The sequence below is a fragment of the Kogia breviceps genome, chromosome 7 (genome assembly GCF_026419965.1).
Source record: "Kogia breviceps isolate mKogBre1 chromosome 7, mKogBre1 haplotype 1, whole genome shotgun sequence".
Taxonomy (NCBI): domain Eukaryota; kingdom Metazoa; phylum Chordata; class Mammalia; order Artiodactyla; family Physeteridae; genus Kogia; species Kogia breviceps.
In genome coordinates, this window is record NC_081316.1 from 66,178,228 (window position 1) to 66,202,201 (window position 23,974).

The window sequence follows — 23,974 nt, forward strand, 5'->3', positions numbered from 1 at the left end:
TCTCCAAAGATCTTAACTAGCCCTCTGTTGTCTGAATTACATGTTATTTTGCTGTGGTTGCTTTGCTCCCATTAGCAATTATGTCTTTTGGAGCCAACAATTTTGGAAAGGAGTCTCCAGCCTTTTCCCAGGCATTGAAAAGATCTATCCTTTGTGCCTCTAATGCCTAATGGCTAAGAGCCCTGTCAGATGTAGGTACTGAATACACAAACAAATCACCTCAATTCCACAGATGTAAAGAGAACACCTATTGTGTGACCAGCCCCATGCTTGGTGCCCCATGAGATTCCAATAAAATGAGGAGGTCTGCTCACTGCCCTTAAAGCAAAATTAGCACATGCCCAAATATAAGAATAGAGAATTATATATAATCAAATAGAAAGCTGTGAGCTGCTCACCCTAAGGACCACAGGAGTTGGGAGAAAGGGGAGAACCCTATGGCTGGAGTGGGATGAGAGGGCTTCCACATTGGGACCCCAGGAACACAGAGTGAGAATGTGCCTGAAGAGGGCGGGGAGCAGCTGCCACCTCAGTTGTCCCCCATTCATGCACAAGGGGGCAGGGAGAGCTGTCTGGAAGGAGGAAGTGAGAGGGTGTTGATTCTGGGGGGCCCATGTCCAGCAATGCCAAGAGAAGTCAGCACAAACTGCCCTTTCATGGAACCACTCAAAGAGTCCCCTGTTCAGGGGCCTTGGTTGCTCAAGCTGGGAGAAGCCAAAGGAGAGGGGGTGAGGTGGGGACAGAGGGACATTTGCCTGCAGACTGCTGTATACATAGAAAAATGAGGAAATCAGCTAAGGGCTGGGGGAGGAGACAAACATTTATGCCTACTCTGTGCTGGCTATTTTATCTCCCTTATCTTATTCACAACAATTATCATCCCTTTTGGCAAGAGAGGAAAGGAGGCTCAAAGAAAAGACCTCTGCTAGAAGCAGAGTGGGATTTGGAGCTAGGGAGGTCTCCTGCCATCAGCTGCTTCTAACCTCTCCTTCCTCACACTGGGATCCCCACAACTTTCTCCCCCTTAGGAAGTAGAGCCTGCCTCTTTCTCTTCTTCCCCTCTGCCCCATTCTCTTTTATTCCCTTTCTTCATCATGTGACTCTTCCCATCAAATGCTTGATAGGCCTGCTCCCCCTAAGATCTGAGTGACAGGGTCCTACTGTCCCTGCCAGGGGCATATTTGCATTTTAAATGGGTAGCCCATGGTGAAATCAAATATAATCTCAAAGGAATGAAGTGTCATTTTGGTTAAGCATTTAAGGGCATGGATCAGATGGCTTCCCACAGACAACTACTGTCTCACCACATTTTGAGATGAGGCATAACTAAAATAATGACCATCATGCCTCCTGTCCAACTGCTTATCATCTTATGGGACCAGAGGGCGGCAGTTACTTTCCCTGGCCCAGAAAGGTGAAGTGACTTGTCCGTAGTTAAACTGTGTCAGTGGCAGAGCCAAGACTAGAAGACAGATTTCTGGGCTCAGAGACCCATGCCTGGCCGCTTCTTGGAACAGGAGCACAGTGGGCAGATGATGGAATCAACCAACCCTTGATGGTGTTTTCATGGGCACAGATTTCATGTGTGGCTGTCACTCATTCATTCAACTAATCTTTACTGATGTGCCTGTGCCTGGCCCTTTGCTGGGGCTGGAGACGATGACTCTGACTGTCTATCGTTGAAGAGCTCCCAGAGAAGAAAACCCACACAATGACAATACTAGTGGAAAGGGGACATGCAACATGTTACATGTCTGGAAGGGGTATCACTACATCTCTGGTGTGATGGGGTCATGTGACACTTGATTTAGGCCTTGAACGATAAGGAGGTTCGTGTGTGTGTGTGTGTGTGTGTGTGTCTGTGTTATGGAGATGTGGGAGCTTATCTCCCTAACTCACAAGTGTATAAAAAAACTCAAAAAATCCATACCCTTCTGATAAATCTAAAAATTTCTTTAGTCTTGAAAATTCAGACACATCATTCAGGAGAGATTTTCTCTAACTTTGTGTTCTTTAATCTGTTTCAGAAAACATTTTTCCCCCCTTACCATACCAAAAATTATATTAAATATTCTTTTTAAAATTACACATTGTCCCCTAGGGGATGCCATCAGCCTAGAAATTCCCACAATGCTCTCCAGGTTCTAGAGTTCTGGAATTTCTATTTTTAACCCTCTTGCAACAAAAAAGGAAATAGAAATTGCCAGTGGGCTCATCCTAGAGGAGCAAGGTAATCTATCCTACTGCCTCTGCTCAATCAATTCTTTCTCTGGTTGCCACTGAGCCTGTTAGTCCTGTGGTGCTTGAGGCCAGAAAAAGCCATCCTCTCTATCAGCTCCCTGAGTCCCTCTGGCTCTTGGGGTTGTGGGCCTGGAGACAGGCAGGGCCAGCCTCCAGTACCTGGGCCAGCCAGCATCAGCCCACATTCCTAATTCCAGAGCCCTCTATGGGGGCTCTGCCCAGGGTCACCTCACTCACTCTCTCCCGCATCTAGCTGTCTTGGAATATAAAAACTACAGAAGCACAATGAAGTACGACTTCACACTTACTAGTATGGCTATAATTTTTTTTTTTTTAAAGGAAAAATACTAAGTGTTAGAGAGGATGTGGAGAAATTGGAACCCTCATGCATTGCTGATGTTGCAGCTGCTGTGGAAAATGGTTTGTCATTTCCTCAAAAAGTTAAACATGGAACTACCATAGAACCCAGTAATACCTCTCTTAGGTATATATCCAAAAGAACTGAGAGCAGGGACTTCAAAATAAATATTTATACACTCATGCTCACAGCAGCATTATTCACAATAGCCAAAAGGTGGAAACAACCCAAGTATGTATAACAACAGATGAATGGATAAACAAAATGTGGCATGTACATGCGATGGAATACTATTCAGCCACAAAGAGGAATGAAATTTTGATACATGATTTAACACGGATGGATCTTGAAAACATTATGCTAAGTGAAATAAACCAGACACAGAAGAACAATTATTGTATGATTCCACCTATATGAGGTACCTGGAATAGACAAACTCACAGAGACAGAAAGTAAAATAGAGGTTCCCAGGGGCTGGGGGCAGGGAGAAAGTGGGAGCTGTTGTGTGACCTTGGGCAAATCACTTTCCTTATCAGAGCTCTCATTTCCTCATCTGTAGGGTGGCATTGCTAATCTGTCTGCCTTACCCACTCCACAGAGTTGTGAGGTCTCAAAAGGCTGTAAATGTGCTCTGTAAATGGCACATACTGTACTGTGTCAATTATTGTAAGTTTACATTTGATTAGCCATTGATATGTGGTATCATCATTGATCATCAGGAAAAAACTTTCTCCCCCCATTGCTCAGCTAACTACCCAGTTAACTGTTCCCTCCATCCACCTGTAAGAGGCCAGCCACTTGACTAGTCTCAGGTTCCAAGGTTTCACCTGGCTACAGGCTGGGGTTTCTAGCAAACTGCTGGGAGAGGAAGCCAGCTCTAGGAATATCAGAGCCTCTTGAGTTTACATAACTTTCTGAGCCCGGGACCCAGACTGAGAATGTGTTGACTCTGGCTACTGATGGGGCAGCCAGCTGGGGCAGGAGAAGAGTTGGCTCGAAGATTACAAACAAAACACTGTCCCTGCAGGAAAGAATATGATTGCTGTTTGCTTTCTCTACTCCTGTTGTAGATTCTCTTCTTGCTTTCCCCTTGTTAAAAGTCGTGACCTTTAACTCCCCACCCCCAGTTCTGATGGCAGGCCCTTGAATCCAGCTGAAGGGTCCTTGGTACCTCACTGTCCAAATCAGTTTGTCTTGTTCATTCCAACTCTAAAATATTGAGCCTTTCTCCTTCTCTCACCCTGCAGCCACTGTCTAGTTAAGTATACCTTTGCCTTTTACCTAGACTACCACTACCTCTTTACTGCTCTCCCTGCCTCTAGTCTGGTGCCTGCCAGTCCATCTACATCGATACCAGAGTGACCTTCCTTAACTTCTGGCAACTCCCCATCTTGCCACTCAAGGCCTTTATATCCTGCCTCCTGCAGCCTCTCCTGTTACAGCTTTTATTCCAGCCATACTAATCGTACTAATCTACCAGCTGTATCAGACTGACTTTCAAGTCTCCTGGGCTTGTGTACACTGCCCCCTCTTCCTGCAATGTATTTCCCTTCTTTCTCCACCTCCATTTTGTGATGATGCTGCAAAGCTCAACTCAGATGCTACCTACTTTGTGAACTATCCCTGACCTGTTTCCAAAGATGCTGACCTGTCCCTTTCCCTTTATACAATGTGGGCAGTGTTTCTATAACAGTCTCTCTAGGCTATGAGCTCATTTGAAGGGTCTCATTACGTATCTCTGTCTCCAGAGTCCACTGGAGGCTTGGCACAGAATAACTGCTCAGGTTTGCTTAATCAGCAAATAAATGTTCATAACTGCAGGTTTAAAAGAGGATAACACCAACAAGTCATGCCCAACTCTCCTCATGCCTTTGAGTCTTCTCAATCTCAAGGTTCTCCACCCTCAACATTAGATCTGTGTCTACCCATTTGCCTACCTTCTTCTTTCGGGCATTTCTCCTTGGACACTCCTTAGAGTGTGTGTCTGACAGAATGGCCCCTGGTTTGACCGAAATATGTTCCTTCTGGCTCTGTAGAACTCCTTCATTCAAAGGGTCTCCTTTATTTTCTTCCTGAGTATGGAGTGCTGATCTGTAGGCTTCACAAGGATGTTGTTACATCCAGAACATAGCAGGTGCTCCTTAAAGATACGTTATGTGAACATATGAATGGTCCCTTCTCTGCTGGGGTATAGTGGACCACTCAAAGATGCTGCCATCTCCTAGCCATGTCTGTGGGCAAGTCATTTCACATATCTGAAATTCAATTTCCTTGCCTTAGAGGGAGGAGATATGGGGATATATGTATATGTATAGCTGATTCACTTTGTTACAAAGCAGAAACTAACACAGCACTGTAAAGCAATTATACTCCAATAAAGATGTTAAAAAAAATTTCCTTGCCTTTAAATTGGGGAAAAACTGGACACCTACATGTAAAAGATTGAAATTAGAACATTCTCTAACACCTCAAAATGGATTAAAGACCTAATAAGATAAACTCAAAATGGATTAAAGACCTAAATGTAAGACCAGATACTATAAAACTCCTGTAGAAAAACATAGAACACTCTTTGACATAAATCACAGCAATATTTTTTTGGATCTGTCTCCTAGAGTAATGGAAATAAAAGCAAAAATAAACAAATGGGGCTTTCCTGGTGGCACAGTGGTTAAGAATCCGCCTGCCAATGCAGGGGACACGGGTTTGATCCCTGGTCCGGGAAGATCCCACATGCTGCGGAGCAACTAAGCCCATGCACCACAACTACTGAGCCTGTGCTCTAGAGCCCGTGAGCCACAACTACTGAGTTTCACACAGGTGCTGCAACTATTGAAGCCCGTGAACTGCAACAAGAGAAGCCACTACAATTAGAAGCCCACACACCTAAACGAAGAGTGGCCCCCACTCACGGCAACTATAGAAAGCCCATGCGCAGCAACAAAGACTCAACACAGCCAAAAATACATAAATAAATAAATTTATTAAAAATAAAATAAAATAAACAAATGGGACCTAATTAAACTTAAAAGCTTTTGCACAACAAACAAAGGAAAACCATAAACAAAAGGAAAAGACAACCTATGGAATGGGGAAAATATCTGCAAACAATGCAACCGACAAGGGATTAATTTTCAAAATATACAAACAGCTCATAGAGCTCAATATCAAAAAAACAAACAACCCAATCCAAAAAATGGACAGAAAACCTAAACAGACATTTCTCCAAAGAAGACATACAGATGGCCAACAGGCACATGGAAAGATGCTTGATCAAGGTCACTAACTATTTGAGAAATACAAATCAAAACTACAGTGAGGTATCACCTCACACCAGTCGGAATGGCCATCATCAAAAAGTCTACAAATAATAAATGCTGGAGAGGGTGTGAGGAAAAAGGAACCCCCCTGCACTGTTGGTAGGAGTGTAAATTGGTACAGCCACTATGGAAGACAGTATGGAGGTTCCTTAAAAAACTAAAAACGGGGCTTCCATGGTGGCGCAGTGGTTGAGAGTCTGCCTGCCGATGGTTCGTGCCCCGGTCTGGGAAGATCCCACATGCCACGGAGCGGCTGGGCCCATGAGCCATAGCCACGGAGCCTGCGCGTCCGGAGCCTGTGCTCCGCAACGGGAGAGGCCACGGCAGTGAGAGGCCCACGTACCACAAAGAAAAAAACAAACTAAAAACAGAGTTACCATATGATCCAGCAATCCCACTCCTGGTCATATATCTGGAAAAGACAAAAACTCTAATTCGAAAAGATACATGCATCCCAGTGTTCACTGCAGCACTATTTACAATAGCCAAGATATGGAAGCAACCTAAATGTCCATCAGCAGATAAATGTATAAAGATATGGTGTATATATATGTGTGTGTGTGTGTGTGTGTGTATGTATATACAATGGAATATTACTTAGCCATAAAAAAGGAATGAAGTAATGCCATTTGCAGCAACATGGATGGACCTAGATATTATCACATTAAGTCAGACTGACAAATATCACTTATATGTGTAATCTAAAAAAGAAAATGATACAAATGAACTTATTTACAAGACAGAAATAGACTCACAGATGTAGAAAACAAATTTATGGTTACCAAAGGGGAAAGGTGGGGGTGGGGAGGGATAAATTAGGAGTTTGGGATTAACAGATACACACTACTATATGTAAAATAGAAAACAACAAGGACCTACTGCATAGCACAAGGAACTATATTCAATATCTTGTAATAACCTATAATGGAAAAGAATCTGAAAAAGAATACATATATATGTGTGTATAACCAAATCACTTTACTGTACACCTGAAACTAACACAATGCTGTAAATCAACTATACTTCAACTTAAAAATATATTTCATGTGAACTTAAAAAAATAATAATAATAAATGGGATAATGCCCATACTTCACAAGGATACAAAGGATAAAGATGTAAGTAACTAGCACAGTATCTAACACAAAGCTCAATGAACATTTCATTCATTCTCAAGTCTCCATCCCTCAAGGCTGGTCATCATCCTCTTGCCAGGTATCTGCACCAAAAAGAACTCTGACCAGGGTCCCCTATATTGTCCAAGAGGCAGCATGAAGAGGAAACAACCTAGGTTTGAATTCTGACACCACCACTTCTGAGCTATATAAATTTGGACCTAATGCCTACCTGTAAAAGGAACATAACATCACTTACCTTACAGGGTTGCCGTGAGGATTAAATAGATATGTGTAAAGTGAATTAGCTGATGATCAACTCTGATGACTATTATGACTTGCCTGGTGAACGAAAGTGTCTGATGTGTGTCCCTGAAAACCGTGAATTTGACTATGCTGCCCCCCTGTAGACAAGAGTGCACACAGCCCAGCAAAGAGACCTTGGTCTGCTCCTTTCCCCACCCCACCCCCAAAGGGCTTGGTGGGAGGATGCAGATCACACACAAGGCACTTTTCTTCTCTGCTAGGGAGCTCATGCTTTACTCAGAAATATTTAGTGAACATCTAAACCAGAACTTCTCAGAATTAATGTGCCTGTTGGAATGCAGATCAGTACCGACTCAATAGGTCTGGGGTAGGGACAAAATCTTTTTTAACAAGCTTCCAGATGATACTGATGCTACTGGCTCACAAACCACTCTGAGTAAAGGTCTTAAATATAATATGGGGTCATGAAGAACCTAGGGGTAAGACGGGAATGGAGACGCAGACCTATTAGAGAATGGACTTGAGGATGTGGGGAGGGGGAAGGGTAGGCTGTGACAAAGTGAGAGAGTGGCATGGACATACATACACTACCAAACGTAGAACAGATAGCTAGTGGGAAGCAACCGCATAGCACAGGGAGATCAGCTCAGTGCTTTGTGACCACCTAGAAGGGTGAGATAGGGAGGGTGGGAGGGAGGGAGAAGCAAGAGGGAAGAGATATGGGAACATATGTATATGTATAACTGATTCATTTTGTTATAAAGCAGAAACTAACACACCATTGTAAAGCAATTATACTCCAATAAAGATGTTAAAAAATATATAATATGGGATTGACATGACAGGAACTATTTATTAAGTGCCTACCCTGTGTCAGTTCCTGAGACAGCCACTTAACCTATATTAACTTGCATAGCCCTCAAGACTCTGTGGGGTAAATACTATTGATCTCCATTTTTCCGATGAGGAAACTAGCACAAAGAGAGTGTATGTAGCTATCTCATACAGCCAGTAAGGGATGGGCCTTAGGTTCTAATTTAGGCAGCCTGGCTCCAAAGCCTACTAGGAAGAGGACTCCAACAGTATGTAGAGGATAACCAGGGGAGGGGCTGAGGCAAGGAAAGGAGACATCATAGAACAGAGAATGGACAGGGTTTGGTGGTAGACTGGATATGGATGTAAGAGAGGGTGCCATCTAGGGCACTTTGGCTGCCTGGTTTGGACAAACTGTTAGTGCAGAGATGGTGGTATCTATCACTACTGAGCTAGGAAACGTGGGTGGAAGAACAAGTTTTAGGGGGAAGGTGAGTTCGGTTTTAGGAATGGTCAATATGAGTGGCTTTTGGACATCTGGGAGATATGGAGAAGTAGATGGACCTAGAGTATCTAGGTATCTAGTAACTCTAGAAGTATCCAGAGTTCAGGAGATATCTAGGTTGTAGACAAAGTTTGGGTGTTGGCAGATTTAAAGCCCTGAGTGCCTGAGGTCATGTGGACGGTGTACAGACTATCCTGTTCTGGGCCAAAGTCAACACAGCAAATAACTGGAAGAGATGGGACTGGAATATGGTCTCCCGGGCTGCAGTGGAAACTGGTTCTGTCCATTCCGCTGGGCATTATGGATCTGGGGAGCAGGCAGAGCATAAGATGTTGATAGGCCACAGGAAAGAGGTTTTTCTGTGCTCTATGGTGACTAAATCCAGTGCAATGTTCCCTGCCCCCAGATCAACAGAAATAAGGACAACTCCATAAAGACCAGATAGATAAAGGTTAGGAGATTTATTTTCTTTAAACAAGATCATAAATAACAAAGAAACAAAGTAGGTCCCAGACTTCAGACCCTGCAGCAGGACAGGGATAGGAAGTTGTTGGGTCGAAAGGTGGAGGGTGCTACGCATAACCTAAGACAGTCACAGAAAAGATGGGCTGCAGGAGACTGCCCCTCCCTGCCCTTGGGAATGGCGTGCCTGGGCAGCAGGGGGAGGCTGAAGTGCTGTGATGAGGCAGCTGGAAGAGGGCAAATATTGAGGATGCTGGGCTGTACTGTTTCTATGAAGAGTAACATGGAAACCACAAATGGCTAAGATAAGCTGAGGGTCTAGAAAAGGCAAGCGGGCACTCTGCACACCCCCAGGGACCAATTAAGAAAATGGTTCAATTTGATTCTTAAAAACAACTCCACGGGCCTTAGCCTGTGGCTTTGTGCATGGGCTGTATTTAACCTGGGTTGCCCTGTGGCAGGTGAGGGCTCAAAAGACCCCTGGAGCAGCCTGGCCTCAGCCCAGGGCAGGTGCCCAGACATGTGGGAATGGGACCGTGAGCCCTCCCCAGGTGGGAGGCCATGTGCTTGGACTGGCCGGGCCTGATTTTCAGGCTGGTTTCTTGTGATGCTATCCACCCCCCACCCCTGTACCTAAGGATGAGATCCTGGCCTCTCTGGGTCTTCCAAGCCTAGAATAGTAAGATGGGGATAAAAAGGTACCTGACTGGTATTTTATTTAAAAGGGAAAAATAAGGACCATCCCGCACATGGTCCATCCCATGAGGTAGGGCAGGACCATGGCAAGAAAAATCTCAAGGAATGGAGGTCCCTGAGCCTGGGGAAACATATGGACGCAGGTGCATTGCCTAATGCCAGGAATAGGGGCCCAGGGTGGCAGTTCTGATGGAGGCTTCACCCTAGGCAAGGCAGGGAGGACAGGCAGGGGCTACCCTTGAACAGGGAAGGGATAGGAGCTGGGGAGCCTTAAACTGGGGAGACCAATATTGGTCAAAGGCCCTGGAAAACAATGCTTTCGGCAGGAATACACGAAAGGGTTTGTACATCTGGGGATGCCCGTCTATAGGGAGCCGGTGTCAAATGGTCGGGCAGGATGGTGAGGAGGAGACAGCGGCATCACAGTGGCCTCTGGTGCGATGTATTTACAACAGAGCTCAGTGTTGAGGGAGGAAAGGAGAGCAGGTCACTAACAGCCAGGAAACACACTGTGAAGAGTAGAAAGAGAGTGGAAAACAAATGTGACCGTCACTAGCTTTCCCCCTGCTTACCCTGTCTCAACCAGGAAACCTTCCCTAATGATCACCAAGGCCTTTGTAGATCTCTCCCACCTCTTCTCAGCCCCATCCAGGGCTAGACACAGGGTCTGCTCTCAGGGTACTGCCGATTTGACCACAGCTCCAAATGGGCCAGGGGCCCCAAACACTGCTTATTAAGCGAAACTAAGTCTTTATTTTGATTCCTGGGATCCATCAATGGTCAGCTGCTTGAGGGGTGGTTTGGCATAAGGGAATCACTTGTGTGGCTCACTGTACCAGGCTCCTGTCCTCCTTTCCAATGCCTACCCTACTCTGTCATCCATACCTCCTAGGCCCTGGCATTCAGAACTCCCTAATGCAGAAAGCCTTTCTTTTTCTTCAACAATTTTTCTTCTTCAAACTTCCTGAGGGTAGGGAACAAGTTCCTCTAGGCCATCATCAAAATCAGAGACTTCCCAACTGGCAGGTGTGACGCTTCATTAGGCCTGTGGGCTCTCTGAGGATCAGGGGCCTCCTGTAGCAAAGACTGGGAGCTCCCTGAGGTGGGGCCGGGACCGTGTGGTTTGGGTCACCATGGCTCTTTTCCTCCTTCTCCTCATCCTAGAGCTTCCTAGGATGAGGGGCATCCTTGTTCCTCTAGATCCAGTGGTTCTCAACTGGGAATGACTTTGCCTCTCTTGAGACACTTGGTAAAATCTAGAAACACATTTGCCTGTCACAGCTGTGTGTGTTCAGGGGTGCTACCGGCTTCTGGTACGTGAAGGCCAGGGATGTTGTTCAACATGCTACAGTGCACAGAACAGCCCACATCACAAAGGATTACCCACCCCAAATGTTACTAGTGCTGGGGTTGGAAACCCTGCTCCAGATCTCTACACAGCCTCAAGGCCTGCCCTACCTTCCTTGGCAGCAGGGCAGGAGAAGGCATATAGAACTTCTCTAAGAACCTGGAAAAGGACAGATTCCCATCCCAGCCTCCACAGGAAGGGGCATCTCAAGAAGAAGTACATATCACAGTGAGGGTGGGGGACTAGGCATCATTTAATGTCAGCTACGCAACAACTCACTGAACCAGAGCACATGGAAAGAACCAACCATGGCTTTGCAGAAACACACACACTGGGCTCTGTGTTAAAGAGGAAGAAGAAAGGCAAGGTGGCCTAAGCCAGGCAGGGGTAAGGCAGAGATACCTATAAACTTGCAAATGTCTCTTTGTTGGAGCACTGCTGGGCTCCTTAAACCTTTGTACTTCCTTACCACTGGAATCCACCGATGGGCTCTGCAAACCTGTGCCGAATCAGGAAAGTGGCAACAGCTTCAGCTACCTGGAAAAGGGAGAGATATTCCAGGCCATGTTAAGAGTAGCAACGGGGTTCATCCTTGGAGGTCTGGTGGGCTTCTGCTGGAAGGTAAGGTTCTCTGATGGACTCATGGGTCCTACAGTTCTGAGGAGCCTGAAATCAAAAGGACCTGGGTCCTGGCTGGGAGACTCCTCCCCACCATTTGCCAGGGATGGGTCCAGAGAAGTCAAGAGGAATGATGTGAAGACTTATTTATCCCCTTAGAGTTACAAAGCACTTTTCTCCTACAGGAGGAGCACATATTAATTCCTAACTGTGACTGTGGTTTAGGGAGCAGTTTCTACCCCAATTATCCCTTCTACCATCTGGCTTTCGGGGGCAATGGAGAAATAGAGCTTAAGATCTTAACCATAGGGCCCTTGGTGAAATAGCAGGGTGCCAGTAACTCCTCAGCCCATACACACAAAGCCAAGACCAGAAGCAGCTGCCAGGGAGAGGTCTGGGGAGCTGGTGGAGTCCCATCTGTGTAGGCACCACAGCAGCTGCTGCAGGCGATACAGGCTGACTCAGAGGCTGGTTCTATCTTCCGTGAGATCCACAGTTATTCCACGTTGTCCTTTTACAGTCATCAAGCACCAGGCTCACCTTGTCTGGAGCGTCCTCATGGACTGCATGGCCACACTGGGGTAGGACCTGCATCTGGAACTTCCCTGGGGAAGATACAAACCAAAGCCACCTCAGGGACTAAAATGGTCCTCTCCTTACCATCTCTGCAGCCTTACAGGTCACTCCAGGAGGCCAGGACTCCCCCATCCCCTCCCTACCAATACTCTGGAACCAATTACACCTAGCCTTTGAGGAGGATGGTAATACTTGAAATTGTAACCTTGAGCAAATCATTTTCCCTTCACTTTTTCTTTCTACACCTATTTAGTATGCATTTACTTTGGGCCAGACACATAGAAACAGTTCCTGTATACACTACAGTCTAGTGGGAGAGCAAAACATAAAAACCAACATTTTAATGCAGCATGTAGTTCCTATGATAACACAGAGCATATGGAACTGGAAAAACACAGGAAGAGGGGCTTTGCAATCAAATAGGGATTGAGGAAGGCTTCCCACACAGAAAAAATAACTTACACAAAGAAAGAAGGATGAAATGGTATTTGCTCCTGAAAAGAAAAACTTTGGCATGGTGCTCATGAGAGTTAACAATGAGGCTGGAGAGGTAAGCAGGGACCATACCATTAAGGGGTTTGTAGGCTATGTTAAGGACTTTGAGATTCATTATTACAATAATAAGTTACCATATGAGTGCTTAACTATGTGCCAGACACAGTACTAGGCACTTTCTCACACTGTCCTGTAGAACACTGTAAGCTCACAACTAATGTGATAGGTATTAAGAATGAACAGAAATGACTGATAAAGCAAGATCTCTAAGGAGACTAAAAAATATGGGACCCAGAGCTCCCACAGGTAGAGAGAGCAGACTCTCAGAGCCTCAAAATAAGGGAGTAAGCTCTGGAAGTCCTTCTGGTTATCACACTCTGGGATTCTTACCCCAGTTACACAGTGCTTTAAAATTATTTTTCAAAATACTCATCTATCCATTTTTTAAGTTGATTCTCAAATTTACCCTATAAAATTAAGCAGGAAAAATACTGAAATTCTTTTTTGAGATGATGAAACCAAGGCCATGATTAGTGAAGTGATTTGCCCAAGGCCACTTAATTAGTCAGCAGAGGAACTAAGACCATTCCCTCCAGTAACGTCCTGCTTATGCCCCTCTTCCTGCAGTAAGCTGCCTCTGGGTGCTCCAGCCTAGTCCCCTCTCCCCTGTATCTCCTAATGTACTACTGTTAATGCATTTAATGGATCCAAACACAGAGCAGCTTGTTCCCCTGTTGTTCTGTAAGCTAATATCTATATGCCACTGGTGCTTGCCTCCCCAGGAGTGTGTCATTTCTATAAGAACAGGGCTAATATCATTACTTGCTCTATATCCCTAATAGGGCCCAACCCAGGGCTAGATATTAAATAAGTGCTTAGTAAGTCTTGGATGAATGAACGATTGAGCAAATAACCTGATAAAACTTACAACTCAAACCTTGATGACTGGGTATGCATTTTTCACTCCTCTTTGGAGGAGTGGGTATAAGGAATCAGGGAGAACTCACAATACTAACAATGCTGTACCCAGTACACATAAAATAACATAATCATGGGTAATCCTCACAATTATTCTATGAGGTGGGCATATTTCCAACTCCCCGCCAATCTTTTTTTTTTTTCAATTTATTTTATTTATTTATTTTTGTCTGCGTCGGGTCTTCGTTGTTGCACGCAGGCTTTCTCTAGTTGCTGCGAGGGGAGGCTACTCTTCATTGCGGTGTGTGGGCTTCTCATTGCGGTGGCTTCTCTTGTTGCGGAGCACAGGCTCTAGGTGCACGGGCTTCAGTAGTTGTGGCATGTAGGCTCAGCAGTTGTAGCACACGGGCTTAGCTGCTCCACGGCATGTGAGATCTTCCAGAACCAGGGCTCGAACCTGTGTCCCTGCACTGAGGTGGATTCTTAACCACTGTGCCACCAGGGAAGCCCCTCCCTGCCAATCTTACAGATGAGGAACTTTAAGTTCAGAAAGCCTAAATCATTCACCTAAGTTGCACCATCAATGAGTGCTGGATTTCTAGGATTTCTAGGATTCAGTAACTAATTCAGCTGGTTTAAACAGTGCTGGGAAGGCTGTGGTTTGGAATCTGTGGGGATTTAGCCATTTCCTTTTGTTTTATGGATGTCATTACTCTCTATACATACTCATGGGATGCTTTGAAAGAGAAGGTGGTCTTGGCATAAACCTTACTGGGGAAACAGGAGAGATTTAATGAGGTATCAGGAGTGCCTCCTGGACACAGTGAAGCCATCATTTATTTTACTTCACCCACATTTTCTCATTTAAACCTCACACAATTGAATTGAGTTATTTCATTATCTCCATTTGATAGATGAAGAAACTCAGAATTAAGGAAGTTAGCAATCCACTCAAGCGACAAAACCAGTAAGAGTGATTCAAACCCAGGACTGTCTGCTTCCAAGGCTGGTGATCAACACTGATTCCAAATGCTATTCTAGTCGAGATTAACTGCTTTCAGATGGTATCAAGAGCTATGTCTGATTCTTCTGTGTGCCCAGCATTAAGCACAGGTCTTACACAGAAAGAGCACATAGAAAAGGTCTGCTTAATTGAATTTAAGGAAAAATGTCTAAGCTCAGAATAACCAACATCAGGACTTCCCTGGTGGCACAGTGGTTAAGAATCCGCCTGCCAATGCAGGGGACTGGGGTTTGAGCCCTGGTCTAGGAAGATCCCACAGGCCGTGGAGCAACTAAGCCCGTGCGCCACACTACTGAGCCTGCACCCTAGAGCCCAAGAGCCACAACTACTGAGCCCATGTGCCACAACTACTGAAGCCCACATGCCTAGAGCCCATGCTCTGCAACGAGAAGCCAACGAAATGAGAAGTCCATGCACCACAACGAAGAGTAGCCCTCGCTCGCTGCAACTAGAGAAAGCCCATGTGTAGCAACAGACATGACGCAGCTGAAAATAAATTTAAAAATTAATTAATTTTTTAAAAATAGAATTACCAACATCAGTGCCAGAAAAATCACATAGTCCCAGCCCATGGTCCTGCTCAAGGCCTCAGGACACTATGTAGTTGGGGGAAGGAAAGGGTATGGTATGAGGGTCTAAGACCAGAGTTTGATAAATCATTCAGAGGTCTGTGAGCAACTATTATCAAGGAAAATAGCCCCCTTCTCTGTGGAGAGCTTGAGGACAGCTCAAGGAACAGTTTGAGGGGCCCATGAGACATCCAAGTAGAGATGTCCAGCATGTTTGATACATGGAGAGGTATGAGTCAGATGTTTAGCTTTGGGAGTTATCAGGGTATAAATGGGAGCCATGAGATTGCCCAGGGAGAATAAGTAGAAAAGAAGGAAGGTCAAGAACAGAATCTGCTTAAGCTCGAAGCCTTGACCTTGGAGTTGGCCCCTCTTCTTCCTATAACCCAAAGTTGCCAGTGCCTATTGACTTCACCTTCACCAGGCCTTTCATCTGTACTAAAGCCAAAAGCTTCCATGAAATTGGTTCCACTACCTCCACAGTCATCTAGCCAACACACCTAGACCTAAGCACAAGTCACTTTCCTACTCATTACACATCACAATCCTTGTGAGGTTGCCATCAATTTTCTCATTTTATAGACTGAGAAAACTAAAACTAAGGCAGGTCAAGTAACTTGCCCAAGGTCAAAAAAATTAGTAGGAAGGAAGCAATACTCAAACGCAGTTCTCAGAGTCCTTGCTTTTACCACCTCATTATGCTGTCTTCTAAATAGAGTTCAATCTTTTTGTATCTGGGTTATCTTGGACCTTTCCCTTTCCTAAGAATTCTAACAATAATAAAAATACTGATCGGTATTCAGAATATCTCCTTTAACAATATTGTATATTTACACAGAGTACTTTATAGTTTATAATGCCCCTTTCAAAGACACTGACTCACTTTAATCCTTACAACTCTGAGGCATATGTGGTAGTATAAATCCCATTTTTAGATGGAAAATTTCCACATGACTCTGCCCATTTCTCTGCCCTCAGGATACCTAGGAACATAATTTCTTCACTGCTTACCTTGCATTTGGCCAATAGTCAGATCTTTATCCAATCTATCAACACCTAGAACAAAATAAGAGAATCCATAAGTAGCTTACTAGAAAAAAGCTGTGTGAAATAGGCTTTGCTGTTCAATAATGAAGTAAAAATTGCTATAGAGTTGTAAACATGATGATATTCTCAATTCATGTTAATGCCAATCCTAACTCCCTGAGGGTATATTCTCACCACATGAAGCTTTCTAGGCTGAGATTCCCCGTAACCACTTTGCTTGTTTAAGCTGGTTTCTGAAAATAGGGTTTTACTTTTCAAATTTCCATTATACTCAGAATATCCTTATACCACTCAAGAAGGACTTGGGCTTGACCAGGTAGAGGCCAGGCCAGAATTCGGCCACCCCAGGTAGATGCTTATGCTTACTTAGGTTTAGGGATTTGGCAAAGGGAGAAGAAAGGGCACAAATGAGTTAGGATGGTACTTCACTTTGGAAGTCGTTACCCATATGGTAAATGGTTTTAACAAAGACATGCTGAGATGACAATATACCCACACTGCTAGGGACTCAACTGTGTTCCCCCAAAATTTATATGATGAAGGCCTAATTCACAATGTGACCATATTTGGAGATATGGAAGTAATTAAGGTTAAATGAGAAAGTAATTAAGGTTAAATGCGGTCATAAGGGTAGGGCCCTGATAGGACAGGATTAGTGTCCTTATAAGAATAAACAGCAGAGAGCTAGCTTGTTCTCGCTCTCTCTGCCGTTAAGGACACAGTGAAAAGGTGGTTGTTTGCAAGTCAGTAAGAAAGCTCTTAGTAGAACTCGACCAGTGTGGAACCCTTATCTCAGACTTCCAGCCTCTAGAACTGTGGGAAAATTAATCTGTTGTTTAAGCCACCCAGTCTATTGTATTTTGTTATTGCAGCCTAAGCTGACTAATAAAAACACATACACACTTACCAGCCAGGAGCAGCAATTTAGGAATAGGACAACTAAGAAAGAGATTGGATAAGCCTCGGAACCAGCCATCCCAGTATTTTTCTGTTTTTGCCAGTTCAATTCTCCAAGTGTAAGGATGGTCTTTCTTGGTCTGAAGGAATAAGAGCAAGTTTTGAGTCTCTGAGGGCAACCCCTGGAGGAACAGGATTAAAAACTAGGTCTCTGGGAAAAGGAAAGGGAAGGAAACTAGCACATATTAAGAGCTTACCATGTCCCCTGACATTTTAATATACATTTAATCCTTATAACAGCCTTGTGACATAGGTTATTGTTGTAATTTCCATGTTTAGATAATGAGAAGTTTACTTTTTACTTCTATTAGTTTCAGTGAACCTAGGAAACTTTCTTAAGATCACAAACCTAGTAAATGGTAAGGCCAAGATTGAGCTTCTTATACTCATTTGGCAAAAAAAACACATCATCAGAAGAATAACTAAAAAAACACACTGTAGTATGAAAAATGCTTACAATATAATATTAAGTGAAAGAAGCAGAGTACAACATGTCATCTAAGTTAGGATTACTACTGGAAAAATATGGTATACTTTGGGAAAGAACTGGAAGGGAAAACTGAAAATATGTGGATTTGTTCATAGAACATATTTTCTTATATTTTTATTTATGACAATGATATAGTGTTCCTGCAACAGTAATTGGAAAAAGGAAATCTGACACAAATATGACAAAATGTCAATATCTGTTAAATCTCGATATAAAGTAGATGGCACAGAGTATGCATTCATCAAAGCTGAATATTCTCTATACTTTTCTGCATCAAATTTTTGAAATATTATAACTGAAATAATTAGATGACCACATATCAACCAAAATATGAAAATCTAGAAGTGAGCATGAAACAGCATATATTGTATTAAAGATCACCACATGGTTAAGATGTTCATACTACCCAAATGATCTGCAGATTTAACACAATATCAAAATCCCAATGGCATTTTTTGCAAAAATAGAAAAATTCATCCTAAAATTCATATAGAACTCAAGGGACCCCAAACAGCCAAAACAATTTTTATGAAGAACAAAATTGGAGGACTCCTCCTCTCTGGTTTCAAAATATAAAGTTACAGTAATCAAAACAGCATAGTACTGATATAAAGATAGACAAATAGAGCAATGGAATAAAAACTTCGAGAGCACAGAAATAAACTCTCACATATATAGTCGAATGATCTTTGATAAGGATGCTGAGACCACTCAATGGGGAAAGGACAGTCTTTTCAACAAATGGTGCTGGGGAAACTGGATATCCACAAGCAAAAGAATGAAGTTGGACAACATACAAAAATTAACTCAGGGCTTCCCTGGTGGCGCAGTGGTTGAGAGTCCACCTGCCGATGCAGGGGACACGAGTTCATGCCCCAGTCCGGGAAGATCCCACATGCCGCGGAGCGGCTGGGCCCATGAGCCATGGCCACTGAGCCTGCGCGTCCAGAGCCTGTGCTCCGCATCAGGAGAGGCCACAACAGTGAGAGGCCCGCGTACCAAAAAAAAAAAAAAAAATTAACTCAAATGGATTAAAAACCTACAACTATAAAAGTTCTAGAAGAAAGCGTCATGAAACTTTTCACGACATTGGACTTAGCAATGATTTCTTGGTTATGGAACCAAAAGCAGAGGCAACAAAAGTAAAAATAGATAAACGGACTATATCAAACTTAAAAACGTTTGTGCATCAAAGAACTCAATCAACAGAGTGAAAAGGCATACCACTGAATGGGAGAAAATATCTGCAAGTCATGTATCTCATAAGGAGTTAACATCCAAAGGATATAAAGAATTCCTGTAACTCAACAACAAAAAAATCAAATAACCTCATTTAAAAATGGGCATAGGACTTGAACAGACATTTCTCCAAAGAAGTTGTACAAACAGCCGATAAGTACATGAAAAGATGTTCCAACAGCACTTATTATTAAGAGATCAGCTGCTATCAACATGGGTATGCAAATATCTATTCAAGACCCTGCTTTCATTTCTTTTGGCTATATACCCAAAAGTGAGATCGCTGGATCATAAGGTAGTTCTATTTTTAATTTTTTGAGTAACTGCCATACCATGTTTAACAGTGATTGTATCATTTTGTAATCCCACCAATAGTGCACAAGGGTTCCAATTTCTCCACGTCCTTGCCAATACTTGTTATTTTGGGGTATTTTGGCAGTAGCCACCCTAATGGGTACAAAGTGATATTTATGGTTTTGATTTGCATTTGATTTGATTTGCATTGATCATTAATGATCACAAATGCTATATGAGTCCACTTATATGAGGTATCTAAAGTATAGTGAAATTCACAGAAACAGAAAGTAGAATGGTGATTATTAGGGGTTGGGGGAAGCGGGAAAGGGGAGTTGTTGTTTAATGGGTACAGAGTTTCAGTTTTGCAAGATAAGAAAATTCTGGAGACTGGTTGTACAACAGTGTGAATATATTTAATATTATTGAACTATACACTTTAAAATGGTTAAGATGGTAAATTTTATGTTGTGTGTGTTTTTTACCACAATTTTTAAAAAAAAGATCACTGGATGGGGGAGTCAGGAAACTTGGATCTTCTAGATCTCACTAAACAACTCATTCTATTCTCTTCTATTAATATTTTCCAGGCACAGGACACTTTGAAATGAACACTAACTGTCATTTCAACTTGGAACCTCAGCCTGTCCTATTGCATGCAGTGTTTCCCATTTATGAGTAATTTATAAGAGATCAGCTCCACAGAGACAGCATAATCTCACAAGCTGCTCCCAAATGTATACTAGATTTCATCCACAAATACAACTCAATAATAAAAAGACAAATAACCCTATTTAAAAATGGGCAAAAGATACGAAAAGATATTTCTCCAGAGAAGATACATAAATGGCCAATAAGCACATGAAAAGATGCTCAACATCAATAGTCATTAGAAAAATGTAAATCAAAACCACAGATATGAGATTCCACTTCATACTGGGATGGCTATAATCAAAAAGACAGTAACAAGTGCTGGCAAGGATACAGAAAAACTGGATCCCTCATACACTGCTGCTGCGAATATGAAATGATGCAGGCACTCTGGAAAACAGAATGGCTGTTCCTCAAATGAGTTACCATCCGGCAATTCCATTCACAGGTATATACCCAAGAGAATAAAAACCTGTACCCACGCAAAAATTTGTACTCGAATGTTTATATCAGCATTATTCCTAATAGACAAAAAGTGGAAATAACCCACATGTCCATTAACTGATGAATGGATTAAAAGTGTGGTCTATCAATGTGGTTACCAGGACAGGGGCTGGAAGGCAGAAGAATAGATATAAGTTGGTAAAAGGGTATAAACTTTCAGTTATAAAATGAAAATGAGGATTTAATTAATATAAAACACAATTATAGTGACTAAAGTTGACAATAGTGTATTGTATAACTGAAATCTGCTAAGAGAGTAAACTTAAATGCCCTCAAAAACACACACGAAAAAGGTAAATCTGTGAGATGATGGATGTGTTAAATCATTGAGGAGTATCCTTTCACAATGCATCTGTTCATCACATTGTACACTTTAAATATCTTACAATTTAAATTGGCAATTATACCTCAATTAGTCTGAAAAAAAAGGTCTATCTATACAATGGAATATTATTCAGCCATAAATAGGAATGAAGTACTGATATATGCTACAACAAGAATGAACCTGCAAAACATTATGAGAAGGTGAAAGAAGCCAGTCATGGAAGATCACATATTGCATAATTCCACTTATATTAAATGCTCAGATTAGGCAAATCTGTGGAGATGCAAAGTAGATTAGTGATTGCCTAGATCTGTAAAGGATGGAGAGAAATCGGAAGTGACTGCAAATGAGTAAGACATTTCTTTTAAAAGTGACGAAAATGTTCTAAGATTAGATTGTTGAGATGGTTGCACAACTGTGACGATACTAAAAATCACTGAATGGTATACTTTGGATGAGTTACCTTTCAATAAAGCGGTCTGAAAAAGAGAGAGATTTACGCATAAAGGAATATCTCCTGGACAAGTGAAGTTTATTCCTTTAAGAATCAAAGCTTAAATGTTTTCCCTTTCTTTTCTGTATTTTAACCATTTTGTATTAGATTCTCCCCATCCCCAATAAAAATGTATAGCTTGTTTTCTTTTACAGAGCAGAGTGGATGCAACTGACCTCTTATGTATGCCTCAGGGTCATTTGAAACACAATTTTTTATATTGTGCTAAACAGAGATGCCCCTACAAAGCTTTGCCCAGTTTTTTGTGTTGTTAAGTTTAATTGGCATTATTAACATTTTCTCCATCATTTTTATTTATTTATTTTTCCTTTATTGAGATATAACTGACATACAACATTGTTTAAGTTTACGGTGTACAACATGTTGATTTGATACATTTATAAATTGCAATATGATTACCACCATAGCGTTACCTAACACACCTCTAACATGTCACATAATTATCATTTTTTTGTGGTGAGAACAATTAGGATCTAGTGTCTCAGCAACTTTGAAGTTTATAATACAGTATTGTTGCCTATAATTACTGTGCTGTGCATCAGATCTCCAGGACTTATCTACTAGTTGCAAGAAGCTGTGACTACTGGAGTTTCTCTGTGTCCTTCCTCAGGTGGAGACTGTTTAGCTATGCTCTTCACTGACTGATATGCCTCAGTTTGTCCTCCTAACAAAACTGCTGTAGTTCATAAAACCCCATATAATAGGCCCTATAAAAAATTATAAGGAAAAATTGAGTTGGAATTAAAAATCAGAGGATCTAGATGTGTTTTAGCACTAACATTTATATGTGACCATAAGCAAGTATCTGCATCTTGAGTTGTAAAACAGTGCTAATATCTACAATGCAGAGGCAAAATAAGAACTAGAGATATTAATGTGAAGCATTCAGTATAGATCCTAGCACATAAAAGGTAAAACGTAACTGATAGTTTGTATCAGTCTCAAATCTACTATACACTACTTGATTACCCTGAAGAAATCTCTTCATCTCTGTGTCTCAGTTTCTATAGTGTTAACATGTAAGAAAAGGTCTCCCCTCGCCTCACAGAGTGTTGGAGGGCAAATTGATCATGCATTATTTATAATTCTGTAAACTCCAAAGAGGTACAAAGTATTATTCATTGATCTTAAGGATGACAAGAAGATCCTCATTAACTGTTTAAAGAAAATGCACTCTCCTCCTTGCTAACACTAGCATCTCCAAATGCAAAGGAATATGTGGTATACACCAAGTATACATAAGTAAGATTAGTAACATCTTACTAATTCCTTGTCATTAGTAAGATGTTCATAATCCATCCTAGAAAGTCTGTGGCTCACACTCACTCATCATTTCCCAGAAAAGGCACCCCTTCCCACTGCTGTCCTCCAATCAGTTGCTCAGCAAGTTCTCACAGAACACTCACTATGCACACAACCCTGAGCTATACGCTGAAGGAAATTCACACAGAACATCAGTTCCTGCCCTCAAAATACATAGGTTATTTTTGTTGGGAGACAATTCTTATGGTATTAGAGGACAATGAATCTGCATTCTAGGGATGACTATCAGAAAACCATAATATTTTGAATGTGGCTTATGAAAATCAGTTCTATGACTTGGTCACAACTTCAGAAAAGAAAGTGCTAAGGTGTGTCCTACAGACTCTCAGTGCTGTACTGCAGAGGGACTAATATAAACTGGGGTCAGAAAGCTTCCCCAAGTAGATACACCTTGAAAGATGGGTAGGATCTGGATAAGTTTAGGGTAGACTGGTACAAAATCGGATTTTCTCATGAGATAAATCACAGGAACAGAAGTACAGAGGTGAGAAAGGGCCTGATGAGAAAGCAGTCTGCTTAAGGGTAGGGTAGTACTGTAAGTTTTATGTTCCAATTTGTCAGAGCCATCAACAGTGCTTTATATCTTACAGTTAATCTAAGTATCTATTACGATGGTATCTTCGTCTCCTAAAATATCTAACGATGGACAAAAAGAACAATGTTACCTCCCTTTCGCACCTTACACACTTTTGAACCATTCCCTACTCCATCCTTCCAAGAATACAGGCTTTCACCCACCTCCATGTCATCTTCCTTTTTCCTTTTGTTTACTGACTCACTTCCTTCTTCGTCTTCTTCTTCTTCCTCTATGATTCCTTCTACTATAGATTTTGAGCCTTCTGGACTTGTAATTCCTTCACACCTATGTTTTTTTAAAAAAAGAAGTGTTATCACACACCTCTCTTCTACACACAAATTACCTTAGAGATGCTGATATTTATGGCCTTTTATAAACAAATATTAGTTAAACTTAACAGTGCTCCTGGGAGAAGGAGGGTGTGAAAAATGTTCATTTTAAAATGTACAAAAGTTGACCAGGACTGTGGAAGTTATCACCAATGTTTGACTATACTCCAAGGGCTGGTTTCCAGTTCCTGAAGCAACACTGACCCAAAGAAGGGGGTAACTGTTTCCTGAGGCATGGTGACAAGAGTTTTATTGGCCTTATCTCATATAATCCTCATAGCAATCCCATAAAGTAGCTCTGAAGAGTTAAAAAAATTGTCCAGGATCACTTAGCTCATGAGTGGATGAGGCTGGGAGGCAAATCCAGGCCCAATTAACTCTAAAGCATAGTGCTTTTCTA

At 42.2% G+C, this 23,974-nt stretch overlaps 1 protein-coding gene across 1 annotated transcript in view; it reads right to left on the reverse strand.

Annotated features, from left to right (window-relative positions):
• Positions 1-9,064: 9,064 nt before the first annotated feature.
• PPME1 (protein phosphatase methylesterase 1) overlaps positions 9,065-23,974 on the reverse strand; it is a 55,816-nt gene continuing 40,906 nt past the window's right edge. Inside the window, exons 9-14 of the mRNA XM_067038535.1 lie at positions 23,407-23,530; positions 17,279-17,408; positions 16,336-16,380; positions 12,283-12,347; positions 11,594-11,661; positions 9,065-10,285 (exon numbers count right to left, since the gene is read on the reverse strand). Of these exons, the coding sequence (XP_066894636.1) occupies positions 10,267-10,285; positions 11,594-11,661; positions 12,283-12,347; positions 16,336-16,380; positions 17,279-17,408; positions 23,407-23,530 (451 nt within the window). The 3' untranslated portion in view covers positions 9,065-10,266. The remainder of the gene's footprint in view (positions 10,286-11,593; positions 11,662-12,282; positions 12,348-16,335; positions 16,381-17,278; positions 17,409-23,406; positions 23,531-23,974) is intronic.